This window comes from Staurois parvus, unplaced genomic scaffold (assembly GCF_062004578.1).
Source record: "Staurois parvus isolate SC_StPar_1 unplaced genomic scaffold, SC_StPar_1.0 ptg000244l, whole genome shotgun sequence".
Classification (NCBI taxonomy): Eukaryota; Metazoa; Chordata; class Amphibia; order Anura; family Ranidae; genus Staurois; species Staurois parvus.
Genome location: NW_028318040.1, coordinates 2098680 through 2122729, shown reverse-complemented (window position 1 = coordinate 2122729; position 24050 = coordinate 2098680). Strand labels below are relative to the sequence as shown.

Sequence of the window (24050 nt, the reverse complement as noted above, 5' to 3'; positions counted from 1 at the left end):
TATTCTAAAAAAAAAAAAAGAAGCTCCTAATGTCTACGTGTAGGTCTGGAGAAAGTCTTCAGTGGAAGACTGTGGGCAAGGTGAATATCCTTCTTAAGCTCAGTACACACGATGAGAATATTGGACGAATGATCGTTCGGTTTTTTTTTTGCATGCTAGTCTCATATTGAAAGTGAAGAGGTTACTGGTATTGTACGAGAAATATTATGGTGCTTGTCCCTTCAAATAATTTTGGACTAAAGCTTTGTACTTATGGTCACTTCAAAAGCGGTATTTTTTATACAATTTTCTGATTGTGTGTACTAGGCTTTAGGAAGCCTTAATGACCTGGCATTCCAGTGATCACTGCAGGAGTTAGATATAGGTTAAACACAAAGAGTCCTTTAACATGTATTTAGGATCTTACTGCTTTTCTTAATTCAGCGGTCTCACCATAAGCACATAGAAAATGTTTGTATGTGTCAACCCTTAGTTGGGTCAGGTAACCTCATGAAAAGTGTTTGGGCACTCTACATTTCTTCATGCTTCTTCAGATCACTGCTCTACCAGCATACCTATTTTCACTGCAATTTACTATGAGTAAAAAACATTTTTGTACAGCTCCCTTTCTTGAATGTGCACCTTTTGGTGCCCAGCTCTGGCTGCCTTGAGTTGTAGTGTTCCTGGACTGTGGCTCAGTGTTTTGTGGTTTGAGAAAAGCCAAGGAACACCTTTGCTCTGTTTGTGGAGTTCTGCACTAATGAGGAGATAAGAGAGTGCATTCTGTAGCACCATATGTGCAATAAGTGATTTTTGGTATTTCATTACCCACTGCCAGAATTGCTGCACGATACCTGCACTACCAGAACTCCTAGCAAGAACTGTTTATCTGAGTTAATTTTTTTTTTTCTGTTCTTTAATAATGGATCTTGCTGATAGGAATATCAAATGTGTACTCAGTAATTTGTAAGGGGCTGTAGTGAGTACATATGTGGGGGCTCTGATTTTAAAAGGGACTGTAATGGCAGTGTTCTCAGTTAGTCTTGTTATTACAGCCACTCCTATACCATGTGTATAATCTCTGGTCATCTCTTGTAGTATGCTAGCAGTCTCTGAGCATCTACTTTAGAGTGTCTCTTACAGTTTTATGTAGAATTGCATACATCAAATATTACATATAAGGCCTTTTAATGGTGTTAGTGGCTGCATTTGAGGCCCTCTATTCCGCTACAGTTTGGCATAGGACTTTGGGATTTATATTTCTGAATCGCTTAATCAGCTTGCCAAAGTTATTTATACATTTAGTTATTTTAGTTATTATACAGGATTTATATAGCGCCAACAGTTTGCGCAGCGCTTTACAAAATTAAGGTAGACCTTACAGTTACAATACAATTTGGTACAAGTAGAAACAAAGGGCCCTGGTCATTAGAGCTTAAAATCTAAGAGATAAACTTTTTAAAAACAATTTGGATAGAGCAGAGAAGGGTCAGGTTACTGTTACTGTATGTGTCCCGTTTGCGAGATTTCCCTTCAATTATTGTACACAACAGAAAATGAAAGGAAATCTTCCCAAAGTCAGGAGAATTCCCAAGGTCAGGAGAATTCCCATTTTAAATGGTTGTCACTGGAAGATTTCCCCACTGAATGATTTGCCCTTACTTCTTGCTTTTAATGACAACTTTAATTACCTCCTCACTTTCTGTCTCGGTGACAGGAAAAATAGAGAGTTTATACTTCTCCAATGGCACACAGACAGCAATAAAAATTTGACAGAGGTACTAACATTCCCCCCTGAGACTAAAAAAAAATTACTTTCATTTACCCTTTCGTTATAATATTACATATGAAGTACACGATTAATGCACTGTAACAATACTGAACAAATAAGTTATGCAGACAATGCATTTTAAATCCTATAGTGCCAATAGGGTAAGAAATATGATACTAGAGTATAGAAACTTACCATTAAGTATCATATATATATATATATATATATATATATATATATATATATATATATGAGAGATACATACAGAATCTAACAGAGTGAGAGTGAGTACACCCCTAAGTGAAAATGTCCAAATTGGACCCAATTAGCCATTTTCCTTCCCCGGTGTCATGTGACTCGTTAGTGTTACAAGGTCTCAGGTGTGTTAAATTTGGTGTTATCACTCTCTCATACTGGTCACTGGACATTCAACATGGAACCTCATGGCAAAGAACTCTCTGAGGATCTGAATTGTTGCTCCACATAAATATGGCCTAGGCTATAAGAAGATTGCCAAGACCCTGAAATTGAGCTGCAGCACCAGCTCCATGATGTTGTCATGGAGGAATGGTAGAGGCCTCCAGTGGCAACCTGTGACGCTCTGGTGAACTCCATGCCCAAGAGGGTTAAGGCAGTGCTGGAAAATAATGATGGCCACATAAACTATTGACACTTTGGGCCCAATTTGGACATTTTCACTTAGAGATGTACTCACTTTTGTTGCCAGCATTTTAGACATTAATAGCTGTGTGTTGAGTTATTTTGAGGGGACAGCAAATTTACACTGTTATACAAGCTGTACATTCACTACTTTACATTGTGTTGTCACATGAAAAGATAGAATAAAATATTTACAAAAATGTGAGGGGTGAACTCACTTCTGTGAGATACTGTATATTCTAAGAATATAGAATGTGTATAATCCATCAATATCGTTTTTGGTTTTTTTTCTGAGTACAGTATAAAAATGTGTATGCAAAGGCAAAAAACAGAAAAGAAACATTAGTGTACCCTGAAAGTAAGCAAGTCAAAGAAATAGTAGTAATGACAGCAGAAGTGTACATATCATCAGGGTTATTCAAAATAATGATTTTTTTTTTTTTTTAAAAAAGTGCTACCTTTTGCAAATCGGTTGTACTTATAAATATTGACTATTAACTGAATCACATTTGATCAAGGTTTTTCCTGCAATATTGAAGTGAAAGATCAGTTGAATTGGTTGATTCTGGAATTAATAATGTATTTTTTGGCCTGCATGATTTTGATGAATGGAGGCATTTTGTGGAAGAACAAGTTAACTGACTTTGTACTTGGCAACATCAGTAGAATTGGTTAACTGTTAACACATAACATTTGGACTCTAAAAATATGGAGAGCCTTTATTTATTTTTGCATTAACTTAGCTGTGTTTATAACAGAAGTGATGCAGTAAAGCTCATTCATTTATCCTTGTTAAAACCATTTCAAAAGAGCCTTATGACTCATACGTGGTTTGTGAAACATGACCACTGTGGAGGTCTTCTGTTGTTATTTTGTTAAATAACAGCTCCTAACCTGTTGCTAATGAATGCAATGTGCACTGCATTCCAGGATTTTTATTGATGTACTTTTTGGCTGAAACTTAAAACACTGGATTAAAAATATTGTTTGAGAAACACAAATGTTAGTGTTACAGAAAGTTAAGCAGATACTTGCATGGTTTCCCAAAGTTTGCTGTGTCTTGCACCACTAACAAGCCCCATCTTTTTTGTATGACTTAAAGGCATAGCAACATTTATGTACCATCTTCATCATAGCTTTGCTTTATCTCTGCTGACTTTTTCTGGATAGTCTTAATTTAGTAATTTGTCCACAAATGCATACGAAAGGAATAGTGAATTAATATTCATGGGGGTCCAGTCAGTAAAATTTTCTTCCAGCAGAGGTCCGAATCACACTTTTGTGTTATGTCCCAAATCCCTCACCCTTCACTTCTCACCACCACCTTCACATCAAAGTCTCTCCCCTCTGTACATCACTTTTTACATCAGTGTCCTCAGCACCTCCTTCACATCAAGGTGCCCCCCTTACATCAGTATCCTCAGCTTTCCCCTTCATATCATAGTCCCCCATACATCACAGTTCCTTTTTTACATCAGTGTTTTTAGTTATACACACAGACACACTCACATGCACACATCACATCGCAGCCCTACCTTCATATCTGTGTCCACAGCCTCCTTTACATCAACCCCACTCCTCACAGTCCCACTTTACACAACAGAGCAGAGTTTGGGAGGTACAGCAGGTCTGGGTGAGAACTAAGCAACTTTGCATGTTAGCAAGTGAGTAACTGGTTGCTAGGACTGCCCTGTGTTCTAGCAACCAATCACTCACTTGTTAACTTGAAAAGTTGTGAAGCTCCCTCCCTCCAGTCATGCCTGCCGGGCCTCATGCTCTCCGCTCTGCTGTGACACAGGCAAAGGGAAGGTGGGGGGTGGAAAGAATTGGAGTGGACACCCAGTCTGCTAAGTGGCAGTCTGCATCGGATTGCCACTCAGTCCTGACCATAATCCACCATCTAGTGATGCTTGTTATGCTGCTTCCTATCTCCCCCTGGGTTCATTATAGGCAGTCCTTTCACTCTTATTAAAATATGGCCAACATTCAGCTCCCCAAGAGAGTGGCTCTCTTTTTTAAAGACATTGCCAAAATGTCCCAGAAACCTAAAGAAGCACATTCAGTACGCATTAAATTGATTCTCTTGTTCCTGTCACTGAATGACTATTCTAGAGTGAACATATTCCGCTCGCAGGGCTGTTCTTATAATTTTTATATACATTTTGAGCTTTTTTTATGTGCCACTGAAGTACTACTACTGGTACACATTGCACGCTTTGGAAACCAGTTGACTGTAGGATATGATGACCAGTGGAACCTTTAAACTCACCTATACTTTACTTCCAAAGAAGCTGTAACAGTTATCGTTCATGGCATGGCTTGAATGTAACAGTTTTGGGAAGCCATTTAATTTCATCTGAAGATAAGAAGGGAAAACAACTGAGCAATACGCATCGCTTACCAGAAACGTTTATGCAGTCATGTCTGGGACACGGGATATGTTGTGTCCATATATGATGTTGTGAGATGGGGATACAGCAGCAGTATGCTGGTGAGAAGAAGGGCCAGTGAGGATGGAGCTGCCTGAAAAGTGTTATCCTTGTTATATGCATGTCTCTTCCTGGTTTTATTCTGAAACATATGGCTTAAACTTGATATTTTTTTAATTGGAAATTGTGCAAAAAAATAGTTAATGTAGATGGGGGACCCCCTGTCACTTTGTTGATAACAAATGTGGCAATTTTAAGTTGGACAACATATTGGGTAGTTGTTTTACAGGCTCATTTCTGCTACTAAATGCTGTTTTATCTGCATATATATTTTGCTAGCTTTTTGCTTTTTCTGGTACTAGCCGTCTTACTGTGTAAGCATAGCACATCTTATTAAGAAGGCTAAAGAGATTATCGTGGAAAATATTTAAAACCCTAGAGAACACACATATTTCAAAACATATCGTATAGTGTTTATTTCAAGTAGAGATAACCCAAATATTGTTATTCCAAGAAAAGCGCATTATGTTACTATTTAAAGATAAATGGTTAACGTGGGATAATCAGGAGGTGTCATTGAAGATTGCTTACTTAGTCCTTAAAAAAACAGGGTCTTCAAGGAGACATGATCTTTAAAAACTTTGTAGAGTGTAATTTTGAATGATCAAATGCAGTTTTTCTCCACAAATCATAGCCTAAGGCAGCTTATACATTCATCATTTTTTTTTCTGGTTTCTTGTCGAACTTAAAAAAAAAAATTGATCTGATTCCCCCATCCACACATTCAAGGTAGTTAGGAGAATCCTTCTCACTGAGGTATTGTATTCTGACAGCAGGGGGCCTTGCTCTCCACCGCAATACATGATCAGTGTTGTTGGCTATAGCTGGTGGCACTGAATGCTCGAGTAAAACCCTACCAGCTGGTTGTACACAAGTAAATCGAAAGATCGACTTTTGTACAACCACCTTGCCCATACATGGATTGAAATTGAGAAGGTCCCTCCTGACCCAGCCAAATTTTGATCCATGTATGGCTGGCCTAAGCTGTTTGTATAAAACCTGGTCTTCATGACTTTCTCTAAATAAGGGAATCTTCTAGGCTTATGTTTATTTTATTTGCCACCTCTCTTTATTAGCCTTTCTGAATATGCACATGACAATCAGACCTACACATTCCAGTGATCTAGCTTTTCTCTTCTACTCTCTGTAGTTCTTAGAATATACAGTACAAGGGGCATTTAAGTCAAACTTACTTTTAATTTTACAGGTATAAAAAGGGATGCTAACGTGGCAGTACTACATGCAGTAGTAAGTGGCGAGTGTGTCCTATTATTGATAGGTGGCGCACATGTCGCAGGCCAGACCAGATCAAGAAGGCACACAACAGTGTTAGTGTGTGCATGGAACAGCGTGTGGTGATGAGGTTTCTTGTGAATGAAGGTGCAAAACCCACGGATACAAAAGACTTCAAGCACAGTGTGCTGATGAGTCGCTTATCTACAGTAAGACAATTGAATGGTGTAAACATTTCAAAGATTTCCTTACCTCTGTCAGTGAGGATCCCAGCCGTGGTTGGTTCCCACTACACAGCAGACATTCCTTTGAACATTTCAACACGTGGAATGCCTGATCCTGGATAATTGACACATAACCTGCACAAGTGATAAATCTTTTCTGTGGGAATGGTGATCACAATCATTGATGAAGTGAAGCAGGCTGTCCTAGGATGATTCAGGCTCACTGACAAATCTTTCTATGCCAAAGCTTTCAAGACATTAGTTAAATGCTGGGGTAGGTGTATGAATGTAGCAGGGGAGTATGTTGAAAAAAATGCAGTTTCCATTCCATGAAATTTGTTTTTATTATATAAACTCAAAAGTCCCGATTTGACTTGAACGCCTCTCGTATAAAAGAATAATGTCAGATCCCTGCTTTGTTTATCAGCCAAAGTTCCTGTTAGGTAAGATAAGCAGATGTGTGCAAGTATTAGCTTTTTTCACAAATAAACATTTTAATATAAAACACAAGATCCTCCGAGCACTATGGGTTATCTAAAAAGACAGCACAAGAGATGCTGCCAGCACTGAGGCTCACTTGAAAATTCAGACTAAGTGTAGCAAGCTAATAATCACCCTTTAACTCATTGAATTGCTTGTGGAAATGTAATAATTTATGTGAATAGAAGGCTTTTGTTTAACTGAGAAACGATGACAGAGGCAACCCTAAAGGTCCACTTGCTGGATCAGAAGGGGAATACAATATAACAAAATGCAATATTCATCATTTACCTGACAAAATGTAAAAGATAAGAAAAAAATATTTTTTAAGTCCAGCTCAAAATAAAGAAATATAATATAAAGTCACTGTACATTCCCTTTTAAGTTTTCAGCACTGACAACCTTAACTAATTACAAATTTGCCAACTCAACACATTTGCGGTTCACAACTAAAAGGAAGCCAAAAGGAAACTAAAATGCTGGTTTTAAAGCCAAAACACCACAATTCAGTTAACATCCAGGCCTACTTACTTCGGACCTTGTGATGCTTAGATACTAGGATTTTTCTTTCTTTTTTTTTCTTTCCTTCATTAGAATATATTATCTAATGTCTTCTACATTTTGATTTTTTTTACACGTTAGGACCATCTAGAGGAACACCAAAAATTGCTTCATTATACCTCTATTCAGGCAAAACCATACTTACTTTTATTAAGCCATCCCAAGAAAATGGTGACAGATCAGAGCTATTTTTTAACAGCATGGAATAAATCTTTTTCTTTTAATCTATTATTTCTGAAACTCTTATTTCTTCTTCTCTATTGTATTTTTTTATATTCACTTCTACAGGAAAATGGCATTGAGGCCATGTTTTCTTCTCATCCATGTCCAGCCCCAACTATTGACTGGGAAAGTCTACCTCCAGCTGTGAGCCCAGCAGAAGGTCAGTATCAGTCTTTATTCTTTTTCTCAGTTTGTTTTCTGTTTCAAATAAAAAAAAAAGTTCTTTAGCTTCTCTAAAGAATTGTGTGTAGCTGTAGGCAAGTAAAAGTGGAGGAGTCTCCCAAATCCATCAGTCACATGTTAGCATTAATCTTAAAACAATCTGTGTAAAAATGGTAGCTAGAGCCTGATTGGCTGTATTGGCCAATATCTGCAGTTATTAATGTTCATGGAATATTGTCACACGAGATGTTCTGTAAAGACTAAGGAAAAGCTAGTTCGAGTAGTTGCCGATTTCAGCTGTTATTTTTAAGGGTATATTTGAAACCACTGAAAATTATTCACAATTCATAAATGATCAGAAAATAAAAAAAACATTAGGCTTAGCATTGACACCAACAGCATTGTATCCACAGCCCTTTGCATATTTGCCAAAATCCCAGGGACTAGCCATGTTTGACTTCTTGGCTAGTCCTTCTTGGAAAACAAAGCCTTTGCTAGGTGGTAGGTGTGTTACTCTGATATCTGGTGATGAATTTACAAATGGAAATCATAAATATTATGGAGTTTGTGTATAAAAATTGTGCTAACAAGAATATTTCTTGTTGCTTAAAGCAGCCCATTTGGGTTCTTGTGTCAAAATCCAAAAGGTTGATTTACTAAAGGCAAATAATCTGTGCACTGCAAGTGCACTTGCTCTAGATCTGAGGGGAAGGTCTGCTGATTTCTATCATCCGACCATGTGCAAGCAAAATGCTATTTTTTTTCCTTGCATGTGATTGGGTATTCTTTGCAAAGTGAAGTTTTGCCTCATTTACTAAGCTCTGGAGCAAGTGTACTTGCAGTGCACAGAATATTTGCCTTTAATAAACGAATCACCAAATCTGCACTGTAGAATTGGAAGATAGAAGCTGATTGGTTTTAAAAGATCTTTCCATTGGCATGCTTTTCATACATAAGCCACTATTATCAGTTATTCTAGTAATGTGACCACAGAATCAATACCAAAACAATTCCATCTTTCAGCAGTGTATGTAGTGTGTTTTTATTGCAGAGGTAACATTAAAACTACTCAGAAATTGGAATAATACAAACAGATATATGCAAATTAGAATAACCCAGAGCATTTATTTCTTCATAGCTGCTCATGAAAAGACTATTATAATTGGTTGCCATGGTTACTGCACCTTGCATACTATCGTTGCTCTTTGCACTTGCTCATTAAAAAAGTCCATATTTATTAACATCCTAAACTACCTTCACTGCTACATTGTGCATTTAATTGTTTGATCCAGTATTCTAATAGTATGATACAGGATTGTCCATCTCATCTCTGAACCTTCGTATCAATCATTCATTTGTTATTGTTGTGAGAATTATGTCTGTTAACAAAGGATATCCTCTCCAGAGAGTAGTCCCCTGAGATCCTGATATCTTGTATGTGACACCTCTTTTCATGCGGGTATTAAAAACCTAAATTTGTGGTTGTGAATTTATTTAACTCTATAAATCGAATACGCGACTTGGTGACAGGTTTAAAGCTTCAAAAATGAACAATAGTATATACTGTACATGGATGTTAAAAGTCTTTCATCTTGGCAATGTCTGGTCAGTTATATATACAGAACAGCACATAGTACCTCACAATGTCCACATATACGAGGCCCATCAAACAAGTGTGTACAGTACTTAATCTGTTTAAGAAATTTGGTGAATGCATTCAGAATTCAAATCAAAACACCATTTCTTTAGGGTTCTATTAACATGCTGGCGGAATTTGGTTACCTTTTATGATCATCGATTCAATCTGATCAATTTAAGTACAACTTATTGATATCATTCTTATATATTTTGGGAAATAATGGGTTCCATTGTCATGCAGTATTTGATCGGATGTTCAATTCTTTCTGAAAACATACTAACACAAAAAAGGCTTTTGCTACTTGCAGGCCACTGGCCTACCAAAGCACATGTCACAAACCAAGATGGTAATTTTGGTCTTGAGTGTTGGAAAGCACTTCATCTTAGACACTTTTGGTCCACTTTGCCCTCCATGTCACAATGCACAAGATTATAACCACTTTCAAACAGCTATGCATTGGAACTGACCCAATAAGACAGTCTTTATACATACTCTTTGTCCAACTTGTCTCACTAACACAAGACTATAAAGCCCCATCCACATTGGAAGTGTGACTGAAAGTGATTCTAAAGGCTGCAAATAACAAACATGTTATGTTTACCGGCATTAGGGTAAAAAAACCTTCTGCCTTTAGAACTACTTTAGATACCTCTACTACTCCCCAAGGATGTCGGAGGATAACTAATTTCATACAAAAATCCTCAATTTGACCTAACTTCCAAAATAAAATTTTCAATTTCAAATAGTTGGTACAGGACCCTGTCCATCCTATATAACTTCTACCCTGCCACCTTGGATGGCAATTGCCTAAGGCCTCGCGCTCACAGGGGCCTTGCGGTTGCCTAATTTGCCTAACTAACGCCAGGGCTTTTTTTCTGGGCTGGCCTGGGGAGCAGCCGAAAAGTGAGCTGGTGGCCGCTGTGCTGCAGCATATGCCAGCGATCAATGATGCGGCACAATAGTTCCTGCTGCACTGCAGCCTGAAAGAGTGGAAAGAAAGGCAGAGTGATATCAACCACAATCCGCCTCTCCCTGCAGACCAGATGCTCCTTGGTGGCAGTCGTACCCAGAGCTGTGTGGAAGAATTGCACCACCGCGTGTAGCCTGACTGCTCACTGATCACTGTGCTGCACTGCTGTGGAAACAGCAAGTGGAGAGAAGTAGTACAGCCGCCTTGGTTAAGGTAAATTGATTGGCAATGTTGCAGGACAGAGACATTTGTCTATTAATGCTGCTTGGTTTTGGGTCTCTTTGTGACTGTCTCTTAGCTGGATTAGACTATCTCTTAGCTGGATTGGGCTGTCTCCTAGCTGTGACTGTCTCTTAACTGGATTGGGCTGTCTCCTAGCTGTGACTGTCTTTTAACTGGATTGGACTGTCTCTTAGCTGGATGGGACTGTCTCTTAGCTGGGACTGTCTCATAACTGGATTGGGCTGTCTCCTAGCTGGGACTGTCTCTTAGATGGATTGGGCTATCACCTAGATGGGACTGTCTCGTAACTGGATTGGGCTGTCTCCTAGCTGGGACTGTCTCTTAGATGGATTGGGCTATCACCTAGATGGGACTGTCTCGTAACTGGATTGGGCTGTCTCCTAGCTAGCACTGTCTCTTAACTGGATTGAGCTGTCTCTTATCTGGATTGTACTGTCTCCTAGCTGGATTGGGATGTCTATTAGCTGGCTTGGACTGTCTCTTAGCTGGATTGGACTGTCTCTTAGCTGGATTAGACTGTCTCTTATCTAGGACTCTCTGCTAAATATATAGGGCATGTCTCTTTGCTGGATATATGGGAGATATCTCCTTGCTGGGTATATGGGGCATGTCTCTTTACTAAATATATGTGGCATGCCTCTTTGCTGGATATATGAGGATGTATCTTTGTTGGATATACTGTATGGGGCATGTCTCTTTGCTGGATATATGGGGCATATCTCTTTGCTGCATATATGGGGGATGTCTCTTTGCTGGATATATGGTGCATGTCTCTTTGCTGGATTTATGGGGCAATTTATACATCTAATTTTTATCGCTTGAATTATTTTTCCCATTATGAGCATAAGTGGGGCCTCGTGTCTAAGTTTTGCTTGCGGCCTCACAAAGCCTAGAACTGCCTCTGGTGCTGCAAATCGAGGTACACCATATCAAATATTCTGGTCATGCTTGGCATTTGACACTTTCTGGGTGTTAGTACCATAGCTCAAAAATTCATGGATTTCTCAGTGCCAGAGGACCCTGACTTCTTCCATCTGCATAGTTCCCGTATCCCATTTAAGCTTATTGTAAATCAGTTTTGAAACACCTACTGACTGCAGCAAAGGCCTGCATACCAGCAAAATGAAAAGATGTTTTTCTATCCGCAATATCTATGTGGCTCAACAAGGTAGAGGAGATTAGAAAGATGGAAGATCTTAGCATTTCCTCCCAAAGCAAGCGCAACATATATCACCAAACATGGTTTTACTGGAATGTCTTTACCTTCTATGAAGTTTCCTGTTGCTTATTGATATCTTTTATTCTCTCCTCCATTGCAGAACCAGGAGGAATTTTCCCCTCATCTGCACCCCTCCTTATCAACCACCAGTTTTACACCACCAGTTCCTCCCTTTCTGCTGCTACCATAGACAATTCCTACTGCTGCCTGGAATGGTTACTTTCCCAAACCCCTGCTCACACATCACTTAATATTTTCCCAAACCTCACACGACCTTCTTTTCATGCACACTCTAATCTCAATCACAATAAATACATGAGCACACGCAACAGAGACCCTGAACATCAGACATGAAGTCATCCAATAATCAGTTAATATCCAGCTGATGTCCCTGCCATCCTTCAATTAATCCCCAGAAGACTGACATACAGTCATGGCCGAAATTGTTGGCACCCTTGATATTTTTCCTGAAAATCAAGTATTTCACACAAAAAAGGTATTGCATTAACACATGTTTTGCTATACACATGTTTATTCCCTTTGTATGTATTGGAACAAATATAAAACAGAGGCAGAAAAGCAAATATGACATAATGTCACACAAAACCCCAAAAATGGGCTGGACAAAAGTATTGGCACCCTTAACTTAATATTTGGTTGCACACCCTTTGGAAAACATAACTGAAATCAGTCGCTTCCTATAACCATCAATAAGCTTCTGACACCTCTCACCCGGAATTTTGGACCACTCTTCCTTTGCAAACAGCTCCAGGTCTCTCTTATTGGAAGGACACCTTTTCCCAACAGCAATTTTAAGATCTCTCCACAGGTGTTCAATGGGATTTAGATCTGGGCTCATTGCTGGCCACTTCAGAACTCTCCAGCGCTTCTTTGCCATCCATTTCTGAGTGCTTTTTGACGTATGTTTGGGGTCATTGTCCTGCTGGAAGACCCAGGATCTTGGACGCAAACCCAGCTTTCTGACACTGGGCCCTACAGTGCGACCCAAAATCCTTTGGTAATCCTCAGATTTCATGATGCCTTGCACACAGTCAAGGCACCCAGTGCCAGAGGCAGCAAAACAACCCCAAAACATCATTGAACCTCCACCATATTTTACCGTAGGTACTGTGTTTTGTTCTTTGTAGGCCTCATTCCGTTTTCGGTAAACAGTAGAATGATGTGCTTTACCGAAAAGCTCTATCTTGGTCTCATCTGTCCACAAGACGTTTTCCCAGAAGGCTTTTGGCTTACTCAAGTACATTTTGGCAAACTGTAGTCTTGCTTTTTTATGTCTCTGTGTCAGCAGTGGGGTCCTCCTGGGTCTCCTGCCATAGCGTTTCATTTCATTTAAATGTCGACGGATAGTTCGCGCTGACACTGATGCTCCCTGAGCCTGCAGGACAGCTTGAATGTCTTTGGAACATGTTTGGGGCTGCTTATCCACCATCCGGACTATTCTGCGTTGCAATCTTTCATCAATTTTCCTCATCCGTCCACGACCAGGGAGATTAGCTACAGTGCCATGGGTTGCAAACTTCTTGATAATGTTGCGCACTGTGGACAAAGGCAAATCTAGTTCTCTGGAGATGGACTTGTAACCTTGAGATTGTTGATATTTTGCCACAATTTTGGTTCTCAGGTCCTCAGACAGTTCTCGTCTCCTCTTTCTGTTGTCCATGCTTAGTGTGGCACAGACAGACACACAATGCAAAGGTTAAGTGAACGTCTCTCCTTTTTATCTGCTTTCAGGTGTGATTTCTATATTGCCCACACCTGTTACTTGCCCCAGGTGAGTTTACAGGAGCATCACATGCTTGTAACATTCTTATTTATCCGCAGTTGTGAAAGGGTGCCAATACTTTTGTCCAGCCCATTTTTGGAGGTTTGTGTGACATTATGTCGAATTTGCTTTCTTTCCTCCCTTTTTTTGTTTTGTCCCAATACACACAAAGGGAATAAACATGTGTATAGCAAAACATGTGTTAATGCAATACGTTTCGTGAGAAATACATGATTTCCTGGAGAAATATCAAGGGTGCCAACAATTTCGGCCATGACTGTATACTAAGTATTGAAACAACTACCTTCTTTCTAAGTGCCTACACTGTAGGAAATGTTGAATGTTCTTATAGCTATTCTAATACCTGTAACATATACTATATATTATCTCTTGTTAATTAGGGAATAGTAAGTTAATGCCTAGATTTCATTCACTGTTTTGTACTGTGTTTTGCTATGTTCTCTAAACATGCATAAATAAAAAATAGGCTATTGCTCAAACTGTGATTTTGTGTGTGCATGACAATGGTAGTGATGAGAAATAACCTGGATAAAAAAAATATAGTCAACCATTGGTTTTACCCAGTTGTTGCATTATCAGTTGTCAAACAAACCATTTCCTTTGAGAAGGAGGATGTTTTCTTTCCACAAATCTGCTGGAAAATCTGATTTTCATACAGATCACCTGGAAACAAATTTGCTATGCCCTTTATATTAGCTTTAAACCTCTAAAATAAATTTCAGACTTTGTGTACTGTAGCTATTGTGACGTTTTTTTCTCATCTACACGCATGTTAATTTCTAATAAAATAAAGGTATTTTCAGTGTGCTTATCTTCTAAAGCTGTCCTCTAGGTATGTTTTGTTTTTTGTTTTTTTTTTTCTTTTTTTTTGCTAGTTGCATTGGTTCAGCTCAGACCAATGTAAGCAAACCTATTCCTTACCTCTCTAGTCCCAGTGGTAGCAGAATATTTCTGTACTAGATGCTGCTTCTACAGCGCTCCTTATTATTTCCGGGTCCCGTGCTGAGCGGCTGCCCAGCTGCATAGTAACCAAAAGTGGGTTGTCTGCTTGGCAAGGGCTCCATTCAGTAAAAACACTGTATGTTTTAAATGAATACAAGGTGTTATCTGATTGGACGAGGTAAAGATTGTGACATCACCCTCCGCCTCTTCACCTCCAATCATCCAATCAGAAAACACTTTGCACTCATTAACACTGGACACTGATGCAAATGTAAACAGACTTGCATCCGCCCGTCCATAGACATAAACTGTGGTTGATTCTAACTAATGAATCCACAATGTCCACGTCAATGGGCCTAACACTATGGGCTAAGAACATTCAACCAGAAAGTGGAAATAATATGAGATCTCTGCATTGTGTACAACGTTTATGCGCTCCAGGGTTGTCCACTGTTTGTGAGGTTCAACAAACAGCCAAGCAAATGGGTGATCAGCAAAGGGAACCTTCAGCTGTAGAGGGAAGTGAAACACTTAGCAGCGGTTCTACTACTGTTGCTAAATGTGGAAGCTTCCTACACAGGGCTCCTGGCTGGAAGGGATCTTGCATCCTACTAACCAGTGACTCACTCCAATCCAGCAGATTTAGCTGTCATCTGGGGATTCCCAGCTGAGAGGTGAATGAAAACAAAGTAGCAGGGACAGTGTTGGAAAAAAGCGGCATGGGATCCCCTCCCAAACTTCATATCAGGCCCTGGAATACGATTTTTTTGTTTACGAACGGTTTTATTTTTTAAGAAATAGGCTGCATAAACAGCATTACAGCATCAAGTACCTGGAATAAATTTTAACCCCACAAAAATATGGCATGAGGATCCCCGAAATTCTATATCAGACCCTTTGGGATTTTACAGTTAGTCCAAAAATCCCATTAGCCACACAGGGAGTGCATTGTTTAGTAAGTTGCCCAACTCTTACACTTGCATTGTTGGTGCTTATATCCTGCATATGTAATGAGCAAATACAGTTTCCTCCATGTACATATGGTAAAGAATTACAAACTATACACCTGGATAGAGCTTTTTATAACCCTAGGAAACCATTGATGTTATTGTACACAACAAACCAACCTCTTCTACGTGAATATCTTAAAATAATGCTAAAAGATTGTTTTCCCTTTAACAAAAGAATTTTGGACCACACTATAGCTTCCACTAATCCTTTTTTTTTTTTTTTTTTTTTTCGTTTTGATCTGAAATGCAGGTTTTTCAGAGTATGCTAAATCTGAGAATTTTTAAAGCATTTCCCAAATGTATAGTATGAATGGTAGAATTATAGCACCTTACGGGAAGAGAATGATGCAAGTTGTCCATGTGGTCTGCTAAATGTACACATACATACACTATATTGCTAAATGTATTGGGATGCCTGCCTTTACGCGCACATGAACTTTAATGGCATCCCAGTCTTAGGCAGGCCGTAGATGGGTCGAAAATCGGCCGAAAATTCGTCCGAAAGAATAATCGGCCGATTTTCGGATCGTTAGTGGGTGAATTTGTTGGCCGTTTTTCATGATTTTGACACATTTTTTAAATCGGTCATGTTGGGAAAAAAACAGCCAATTTTGTCAATTGGCCAATTTTCACAGAAATGATGGGCAAATTGGCCTATCTTTTTACCGATTAAAAAAAAAAGCGCATGAGCCGTGACCTGCAAGAAGAAGGAGATGAAGACAAAGAAAAAGAAGAAGAACATCTGTATCTATTTGTATCCATTTCGGATACAGATGTTTCTATTCGGCTACAAATAGATACAATGTTTCAACCGCAATACTTTTAAATGTCAAAAATAATAGCGGAGTGTCCCTGCAGAGAGCTCCGCTATTATATTTGAAATTTAAAAGTATTGTGGTTGCAACATTGTATCTATTTGTATCCAAATAGAAACATCGATATCTGAAATGGATACAAATAGATACAATGTTGCAACTTTGCTATACTTTTACATGTCAAATATAATAGCTGAGCTCTCTGCTCTTTTTTTTTTTTTTTTTTTTTTTATACCAATGGTGGTAACGTCGGCCGATTGAATGACCGCTTTTTCATTTTCAAAAAAAAAAAAAAAACTGGCCAGTTTTCGCCCCATCTATGGCCTGCTTTAGTCCATAGGGTTCAATATTGAGTTGCCACACCCTTTGCAACTATAACAGCTTCAACACTTCTGGGAAGGCTGTCCACAAGGTTTAGGAGTGTGTCTATGGGAATGCTTGACCATTCTTTCAGAAGCACATTTGCACATGACTGGTGCACAGTCATGTTGGAACAGGAAGGGGCCATCCCCAAACTGTTCCAACAAAGTTTGGAGCATTAAATTATCCCAAATGTTTTGGTATGCTGACACCTTAAGAGTTCCCTTTACTGGAACTAAGGGGCCAAGCAAAACCCCCAACCCCTGAAAAACAACCCCACACCATACTACCCCTTTCACCAAACTTTACACGTGACACAATTCAGTCAAGCAAGTACTGTTCTCCTGGCAACCGCCAAACCCAGACATGTCCATTGGAGAAAAGTGTGATTCGATTTGTATATAGCGCTTATTTGTCTACATAAATGTAAGTGGAATTCAATACTTTTAATAAAATTGTCCATATAGTTTTACGCAATGTTTGCTATCCTGTTTCTTTCTTTATGGACTGATTGAATATATACACCGGAGGATGGGGATAGTCTGAAGGGATCCTTTCCGTTTAAAATGATTGTCAAGCATCTTTCCTCTGCTTGAGAGTTATGGTGGATACAAATCTCCAGGCCATTACATTCATGCGTTTTGACTACTTGATGGTGGTGCACTTCTTTTATTTGAAGACATGCTGTGTTTGATTACACAATATCAGAATATTGGGACTTTTTTATACATTTTTCTTCAGCTATATGGGCTTTTGTACTGTGAAGAGCCTCCATTCAGAATGACACTTTCCATATATACCTGTTTCAACTCTTTATTATACAATTAAGCTTACAAGATTTTTTTAGATTACAAATGTAGACATTTTTCAGTGTGAAAGTTTTTAAAAACATCGCCTGTTCTGAGATAAAATGGTATATAAAAACTTTTTTGCTTTGTTTTACCATAAGACTCCTAAGGAATTTCCAGTATGTCAGATCAATGGATCCCCATTGCATCAATACACAGACACACAAAACCTCATTCTTAGGTGGTAGTAATCATGAATAGATGTGTGGTTTTAAGTACTGGAATTGCAGGAACATTAATTTTGGGGAGTTATCTACATCTTATCTTCAATAGAACAAACAAGATTTGCTTTTAACATTTTTAGACAATAAAAAACCTTTGATTAATGAGAGCTGACCATTTAAATTCCTTGCATATTTACTGTTATCTACCTTGATCTAGTGGTATGTTTTATATACAAAGTAAACCTGCTTGTTCTATGAGAAATGTATTTAAAAAGTCCCACAATTTTATTCAAATATTTGAAATATGTGTTTTATATAGTGGAGCTGATATATAAAAAAAGAAGGGAAATTAAAGTATCTCTGTTGCCCTTGGCAAACAAATGCTTATTTTTAAATAATACTAGTAAATGTGAGCCTGTTCATGAGCAGTGCTCTTCTGAGTATGTGTAGGTTGTTGCCTGTTGGAATTTTGTGCATGTGGAAATTTCCATGTAAGATTAATGTATTATATAAGATATTTTCTCTTTTGTGTAGATATGTGTTAGGCCTGATGAGATGACTTTTATATGAAAAGCTAACAAGGAAAGGAATAGATGGTTTGTGAATATCCTGTATAGCCCCCTGTAAAAGGAAAGAAAATCCAATATCAGATGATCACGCATTCATTGCAGCCTCAAGGAGTGCAAGATGCACTTTTATTAAATCCTCAGAAATCCATGTAAATTGTAAGTAAGCCCTAAATGGGTAGGGGAGAATCTGATTGGGTGGCACTTAAAGCCCAACTCCAGTCCATTACATAAGCCACAGCAAGATAATTAATTTAGATGTAGAGTGGCTTTCCACTTGCAGTACCCAGAATAATGGCATGCAACCAGTCTTAAAATAAGACAACATGTTCATGTTACCAGACTGTTGCTCCATATTACCGAGACTCCCATGTTTGGTGCTGGCATTGTGCTGCTACTGGTGTACGCTAACTGACTTTGGCTAAAGGATGCAATGCAGCTAAAGGTGTTGTTTTTTTTCTAAGTGAGAGCATGAGCTTTTATAGAAGGACTTTTTTGTCAAATGCAGCTTTTTCTATTTGAATGCATTGCTGCTCAAGCATATTAGTTAAACTGTAAAATGCAATGTTTAACAAGAATAGGCTGCATTTGACCTGCTTAGTCTGCAACACACTTTAGTAAGATAATGGATAACTGCTGACCTGCATTAATAGATAACTGCTGACCTGCATTAATAGATAACTGTTGACCTGCATTAATGGATAACTGCTGACTTGCATTTGATTCCAAGTGCAGAGAGATTCCCCATTGCAAGACACATAATAATGTCATGCTGCTAGAATTAAAAGGAATACCCCATTAGCAAAGAGGGAATGGTCATGTTACCAGAGCCAGAGGATCTATATTACAAGAGACAGTACATCTATGTTACATCGCACCCATGTTACCAGAGACAGCTTGACAGTGTTACCACAGAAACAGTGCCCATTTGACCAGAGACATTGAGGGGAATTTATCAAAATTGCAGAAGTCAGAATCTGAAGAAGGTGTGCATGGCAACAGATCAGCTTTTATCTTTCATTGTCAAAGCATCACTAAACAAGCTGAAGATAGAAGCCAATTGGTTGCCATGCACAACTGCTCCAGATTCTGTCTGCTTAACCTCCCTGGTGGTATTCCCGAGTGTAGCTCGGGGTAAAATTTCAGTACCAAAAGCGGTATCCCCAAGCTACACTCGGGCTTACCATGCGGCGTTGCTCAGGGATTCCCTGCAGCGCTTACCTTGTCCTTTGCTCCCGCGATGTCCCTCCTGCAGCGTCCCCGGCCATCTCCTCTGGCCGATGCCGGCATCCGGCTTCCGTGTTCCGGTCCCTGTGACGTTGGGACGTACGGGGGCCGGAACTGGCGGCAAATTTGAAAGTTTTAAAAAATGTCATTTTTTTTGTAAACAGTTATTACAGAGTAAAACCATTGCTGTTTCAAAGCATTTCACATACATTTTGTCCCTACTGCTTTGTCCTGTGCCCTGCCTGCATTTTGACTGTTCTTTCTGCCTGGAAACTTAGAAAAGTCCATGGCGTCCAAAAAGCGTCCCTTTAGGTCAAAATCGGTTTTAGAACAGCTAGAGAACAGCGATAATAAATCAGAACCACTTGCAGAATTGAGTGATAATGATTTGTGGGGAAATTCGTCATCAGACACTGAAAACAATTTTGCGACTTTGCTCAGCGATGAGCGAACTTGGCGCTATATTTCAAATTTCAGTGTTTTTGGTTTGAATATATTATTGAATTACATTTATTATTATAATCTATTTTATGATTATTTATTAAGTTATAATTTATGATTCCGTGTTTCAAGTTTTATAATATCCGGAATGTTTACTAGATTCTTGTTCGGACAGATTTCAGTTATTCCTAACAATGACAGGCCTACAATAGAAAAACTACATATTTCCATGCAAAATAATGGTACCACTTTCAGCACCAAAAATCTGAAATAATCATACCGCCAGGGAGGTTAAAGTTTGATAACATTCCCCCATTGCATCCATGTTTGGTGCCTGCATCATACTGCTAAAACCTGTCAGTACTTTTTGGGTACTACCAGGGGTACTCTAACTGCCGTTGGCTAAAAGATGTAATACAGTTGGTGGTTGCTTTCTACGTGACAGTGAAAACCCATGTAGATGGGCATTCTTGTCAAACTCACCCTTTTCCAGCACAGTGTTTGACAAGAAAAGGCTATATTAGACCTGCTTTGCCTGCAATTCAAACACACCTCAATAAGTCAATGGGAAACTGCTGACCTCTGTTTGATGTGCTTGTCAAATGCAGGAAAGCAATTCCCATCTATATAAGCCCTGATTTAGTTGTATGTTGGGAAAATAAAAACTACTTCTCTGATACTAATAGCTTGGTTTAGAGCCCATTCACACTGAATGGACAGCTGCTGGTGAGGAAACCACAGCGGTTTACCTCTCCGGCAGGTGTCCCTTTCAGCTGCGGTAGGGGCGGTACGATGCACAATTCAGTCCATCACACAGCTTCTTTTTTTTTTCACTGAACTTTATTTGAAGTGTACAAAAGTACACTTCATTCATGTCACTGTAGAGCAATATGATGCACTTTACAATGTGGTAAAACACCGATCTCCGCACATAATGTGAGTCTGCCTGTCAGTTTTATACACAATCCTGGTGGCTGCAGCAAACCCTCTGCTGTCAGGTCCGTATGGCGTATGGATCTGGCAGCGAAAGGGTTAAAGAGTTTAGTCATGCACTGTGCATTAAAGTAGAACTATTATTTATTTATTAACTATTATTATATATTGCCATCTGTGTCCCATTGGGGAGATTTCCCTTCACTTCCTTTCCTATAGCCAAACAGGAAATGAGAGGAAATCCCTGCAAATTAAGAGAATTCTTTGGGGACCTCCAGGTTACCAGAACTCATGTCCCATTGGAATAGTTCTATTACTTTGTGACAACCCAAAATTTGGGATTTTCTTTTACTTTCAGTGATAATGTTATACAGAACAAATAGAGACAGCGAATCTCCTTAATGGGGCCACAGACAGCAGTAAAACTAACATTCTAATCCCTCTTCACTTTGTCCAAAACTAAAAAAAAGTTTTGCCATTAGTTATACTTTAGTGTTAAAAGTGGTTTCATGAAAAACAAAACATTTGTGTATAGATATTAAACACATTATAAATACTTTTTTCCCTGTTTTATAAGATATCACATACCCTCTAAGCTCTTTATGCAGCTGAGAACTGAGAGCTGGGGGAGAAGAAACAGCAGCACACCAATCTTCCCAGTGAATGGCTGTGCAGGGGTGGTGTGTCAGTATAAGTCTGATCATTGGAGGAAAGCACACCAGGTTCCCAGCATAGCTAGAGAACTGACCATGCTGTGCTCTCCTGCCTAGAGTGTTCTAGGTTTTAATAAGAAAGCAAAGGGACTGGCAGGAACACCAGGAATTTCACACAAAGGAAGCAATACAAAGAGAACAGCATATTTTTTTCACATGTACATGGTACAGCAGGCACATACTAGAAATATGAACTGTTGGGCTTACATACTCTTTAATATGTTAATGGAGGTCAGGGTGTGCGTGTGCTGAATGTGTATTTGTGTTAGATTCAGGAGTGGTAAAGAGATTTGCCCTCGAGATCAATACCTATTTGTAGTAGCAAGGGGAGGTTACTGCAAGATCTGTGTTGCCTTCTTGCTGCTTGTCTGCATCTTTGATCTAGGAGGTTGTTCTGCTTATTGCTATAGCCACATTGAGCTAGTCACTTGTGATGATCAACCATTAAAGAAAAACGTGATGACATTGTGAATATTATAACAGGAACAAGATGAACCTCTGTGGTCAAGCAGTGTTGCAAGTTTGCTCATGTTCCTTCTGGTTGATCAGTTGCAGGGCCATGCTAAGGTCCATGGCATAGGTCAACTTTTTAACCTTGGCTGCAGGCATCCATCATACTGTCTTTCATTTAAAAACAAATTAGAAAAACATTTACTGCCCAAGACATGGTTTGGTTCCTATGGATTTTTTTTGCACTGCAGTTGCAAAAACATTCTAGAACACTGTTAATTTTGAAGAAAAAACAGGGACAGTTAAGTTATTGTTTGTTAGAGATCAAATTGTGAATTGTGAATGGTCCTAGTCAGCATTATCTTCCCCAGACATCCAGCCTTGAGACTTATCATCACTGTGTTCTGGGAAAATACAACTAATAAAAATAGCTAGGTATGGAAAACCACAGGAGTATAGCTTTGTAGCAGTTTTAGGTGTTGTGAAAGATATTTCAGAAACCAGCTGAAATGATACAGTAGTTTTGGTATAAATCTAACCGGTTACAAGAGTGCGTATTTATTTCCTGTGGGTATCTTTGTGTGACACAAATGAAAAGAATACAATATACACTATCCCCACTGTTATTTTAATTTCTTGAATTGGAGAGGACTGAGGTCACACTTATATACTGAGCCAAAATGACATCATAATAATTTTGGAAAATAAAATTTGCAGAGTGCTGCCAATTTTTAAAGTATGTCTATCCAAAAAAAAAAGTTTGGGCTTTAGAGTAGGGAATGGTAGTTTTTAGTTCTTTTTGCTATTTGTGTCCTATACAAGAGATTGTTCTTCACTTCCTGTCTCGTGACACAACAGCAAGTATGAAGAGCTCTTCTAAAGTAAGGGAAATTCTCTCTAAGGCTCAGTTCACGCTATTGCGAACCGCATGCCCCACTTTTGCTCTGGGACAGCAGCCCAATCATTTGAATGGGATGCTGTGCCATGTGAATGTTTGTGCCGAAGACTGCGCTAGACTGACTGGATCAGTCACTGGTCGTAGGTGGATGGTTGCATGGGTGGGTAGGGAGAAGTCCATACAGTCAGTTGTACCCAATGCTGGATTCTGGTGCGGCCTTGAGGTAATTTCCGCACGTATACTTGGAATAGCAGAAAAGAATGCCAATGTCCAAAATAATGCACTTTTGATGGTAGATTAGGAGGCATTTGTTGAGAGTAACGACAAGTACATCAAGCCAATGTGTTTCAGGAGAAAAGACTCTCTCTTCTTCAAGGCTGTTGCTGCACGCAATTAAATGGGGAAAATTCCCACGCTGGTTATATATTTTCCATATTTTGGAGGAAAAAATTACAGAGTGGCCATTGTCATTGCTGCCCCTGGAATTACAGCTCTCACTCTGTCATTTTTTCTCCAAAACCTGAAAAATATATAACTGACGTGGGAATTTTTCCCATTTAATAGCTTGCAGCAACAGCCCTGAAGAAGTGAGAGTCTTCTCTCCTGAAACACATTGGCTTGATGTACTTGTCATTACTCTCAATAAATGCCTCCTAATCTACTATTAAAAGTGCATTCTTTTGGACATTGGGTGCTCCTTCTTTTCTACTATTCAGAATGAATGGCAACTCCATGCGTCTTCTAAAAGCAGTGTGATTCAGCTGCGGGTAGTTGCGGGTGCAGAAATCGTTGCATTTCCAGCAACTGGAATGCACAGTGCAGGCTAGTGTGAACTGCCACTGGAACACATGCCTACATTGGTTGATGTCTTCTATTTTCTTGGTCCAGCAAAAACTCAATTTTTTTTTCCACTTTCAGACATGGTGACCGTGATGACTAGAAAAAGTAGAGGGGTGAATCTCCACATTAAGGACACAGACCACAATAAAAACCTGTCAGAGCTGCTAACCATTCCACACACTAAAGC

At 39.1% G+C, this 24050-nt stretch overlaps 1 protein-coding gene across 3 annotated transcripts in view; it reads left to right on the top strand.

The window, feature by feature from the left end:
• The window catches only part of GSTCD (glutathione S-transferase C-terminal domain containing), a 267696-nt gene that overhangs the window by 116417 nt on the left and 127229 nt on the right, over positions 1-24050 (top strand). For all 3 annotated transcript variants that reach the window (XR_016313184.1, XM_089680513.1, XM_089680512.1), the window contains exon 5: positions 7686-7779. Coding sequence is in view for 2 of the 3 variants with exons in the window: in XM_089680513.1 (XP_089536639.1) it covers positions 7686-7779 (94 nt within the window). In the remaining variant the exon portion in view is untranslated. The remainder of the gene's footprint in view (positions 1-7685; positions 7780-24050) is intronic.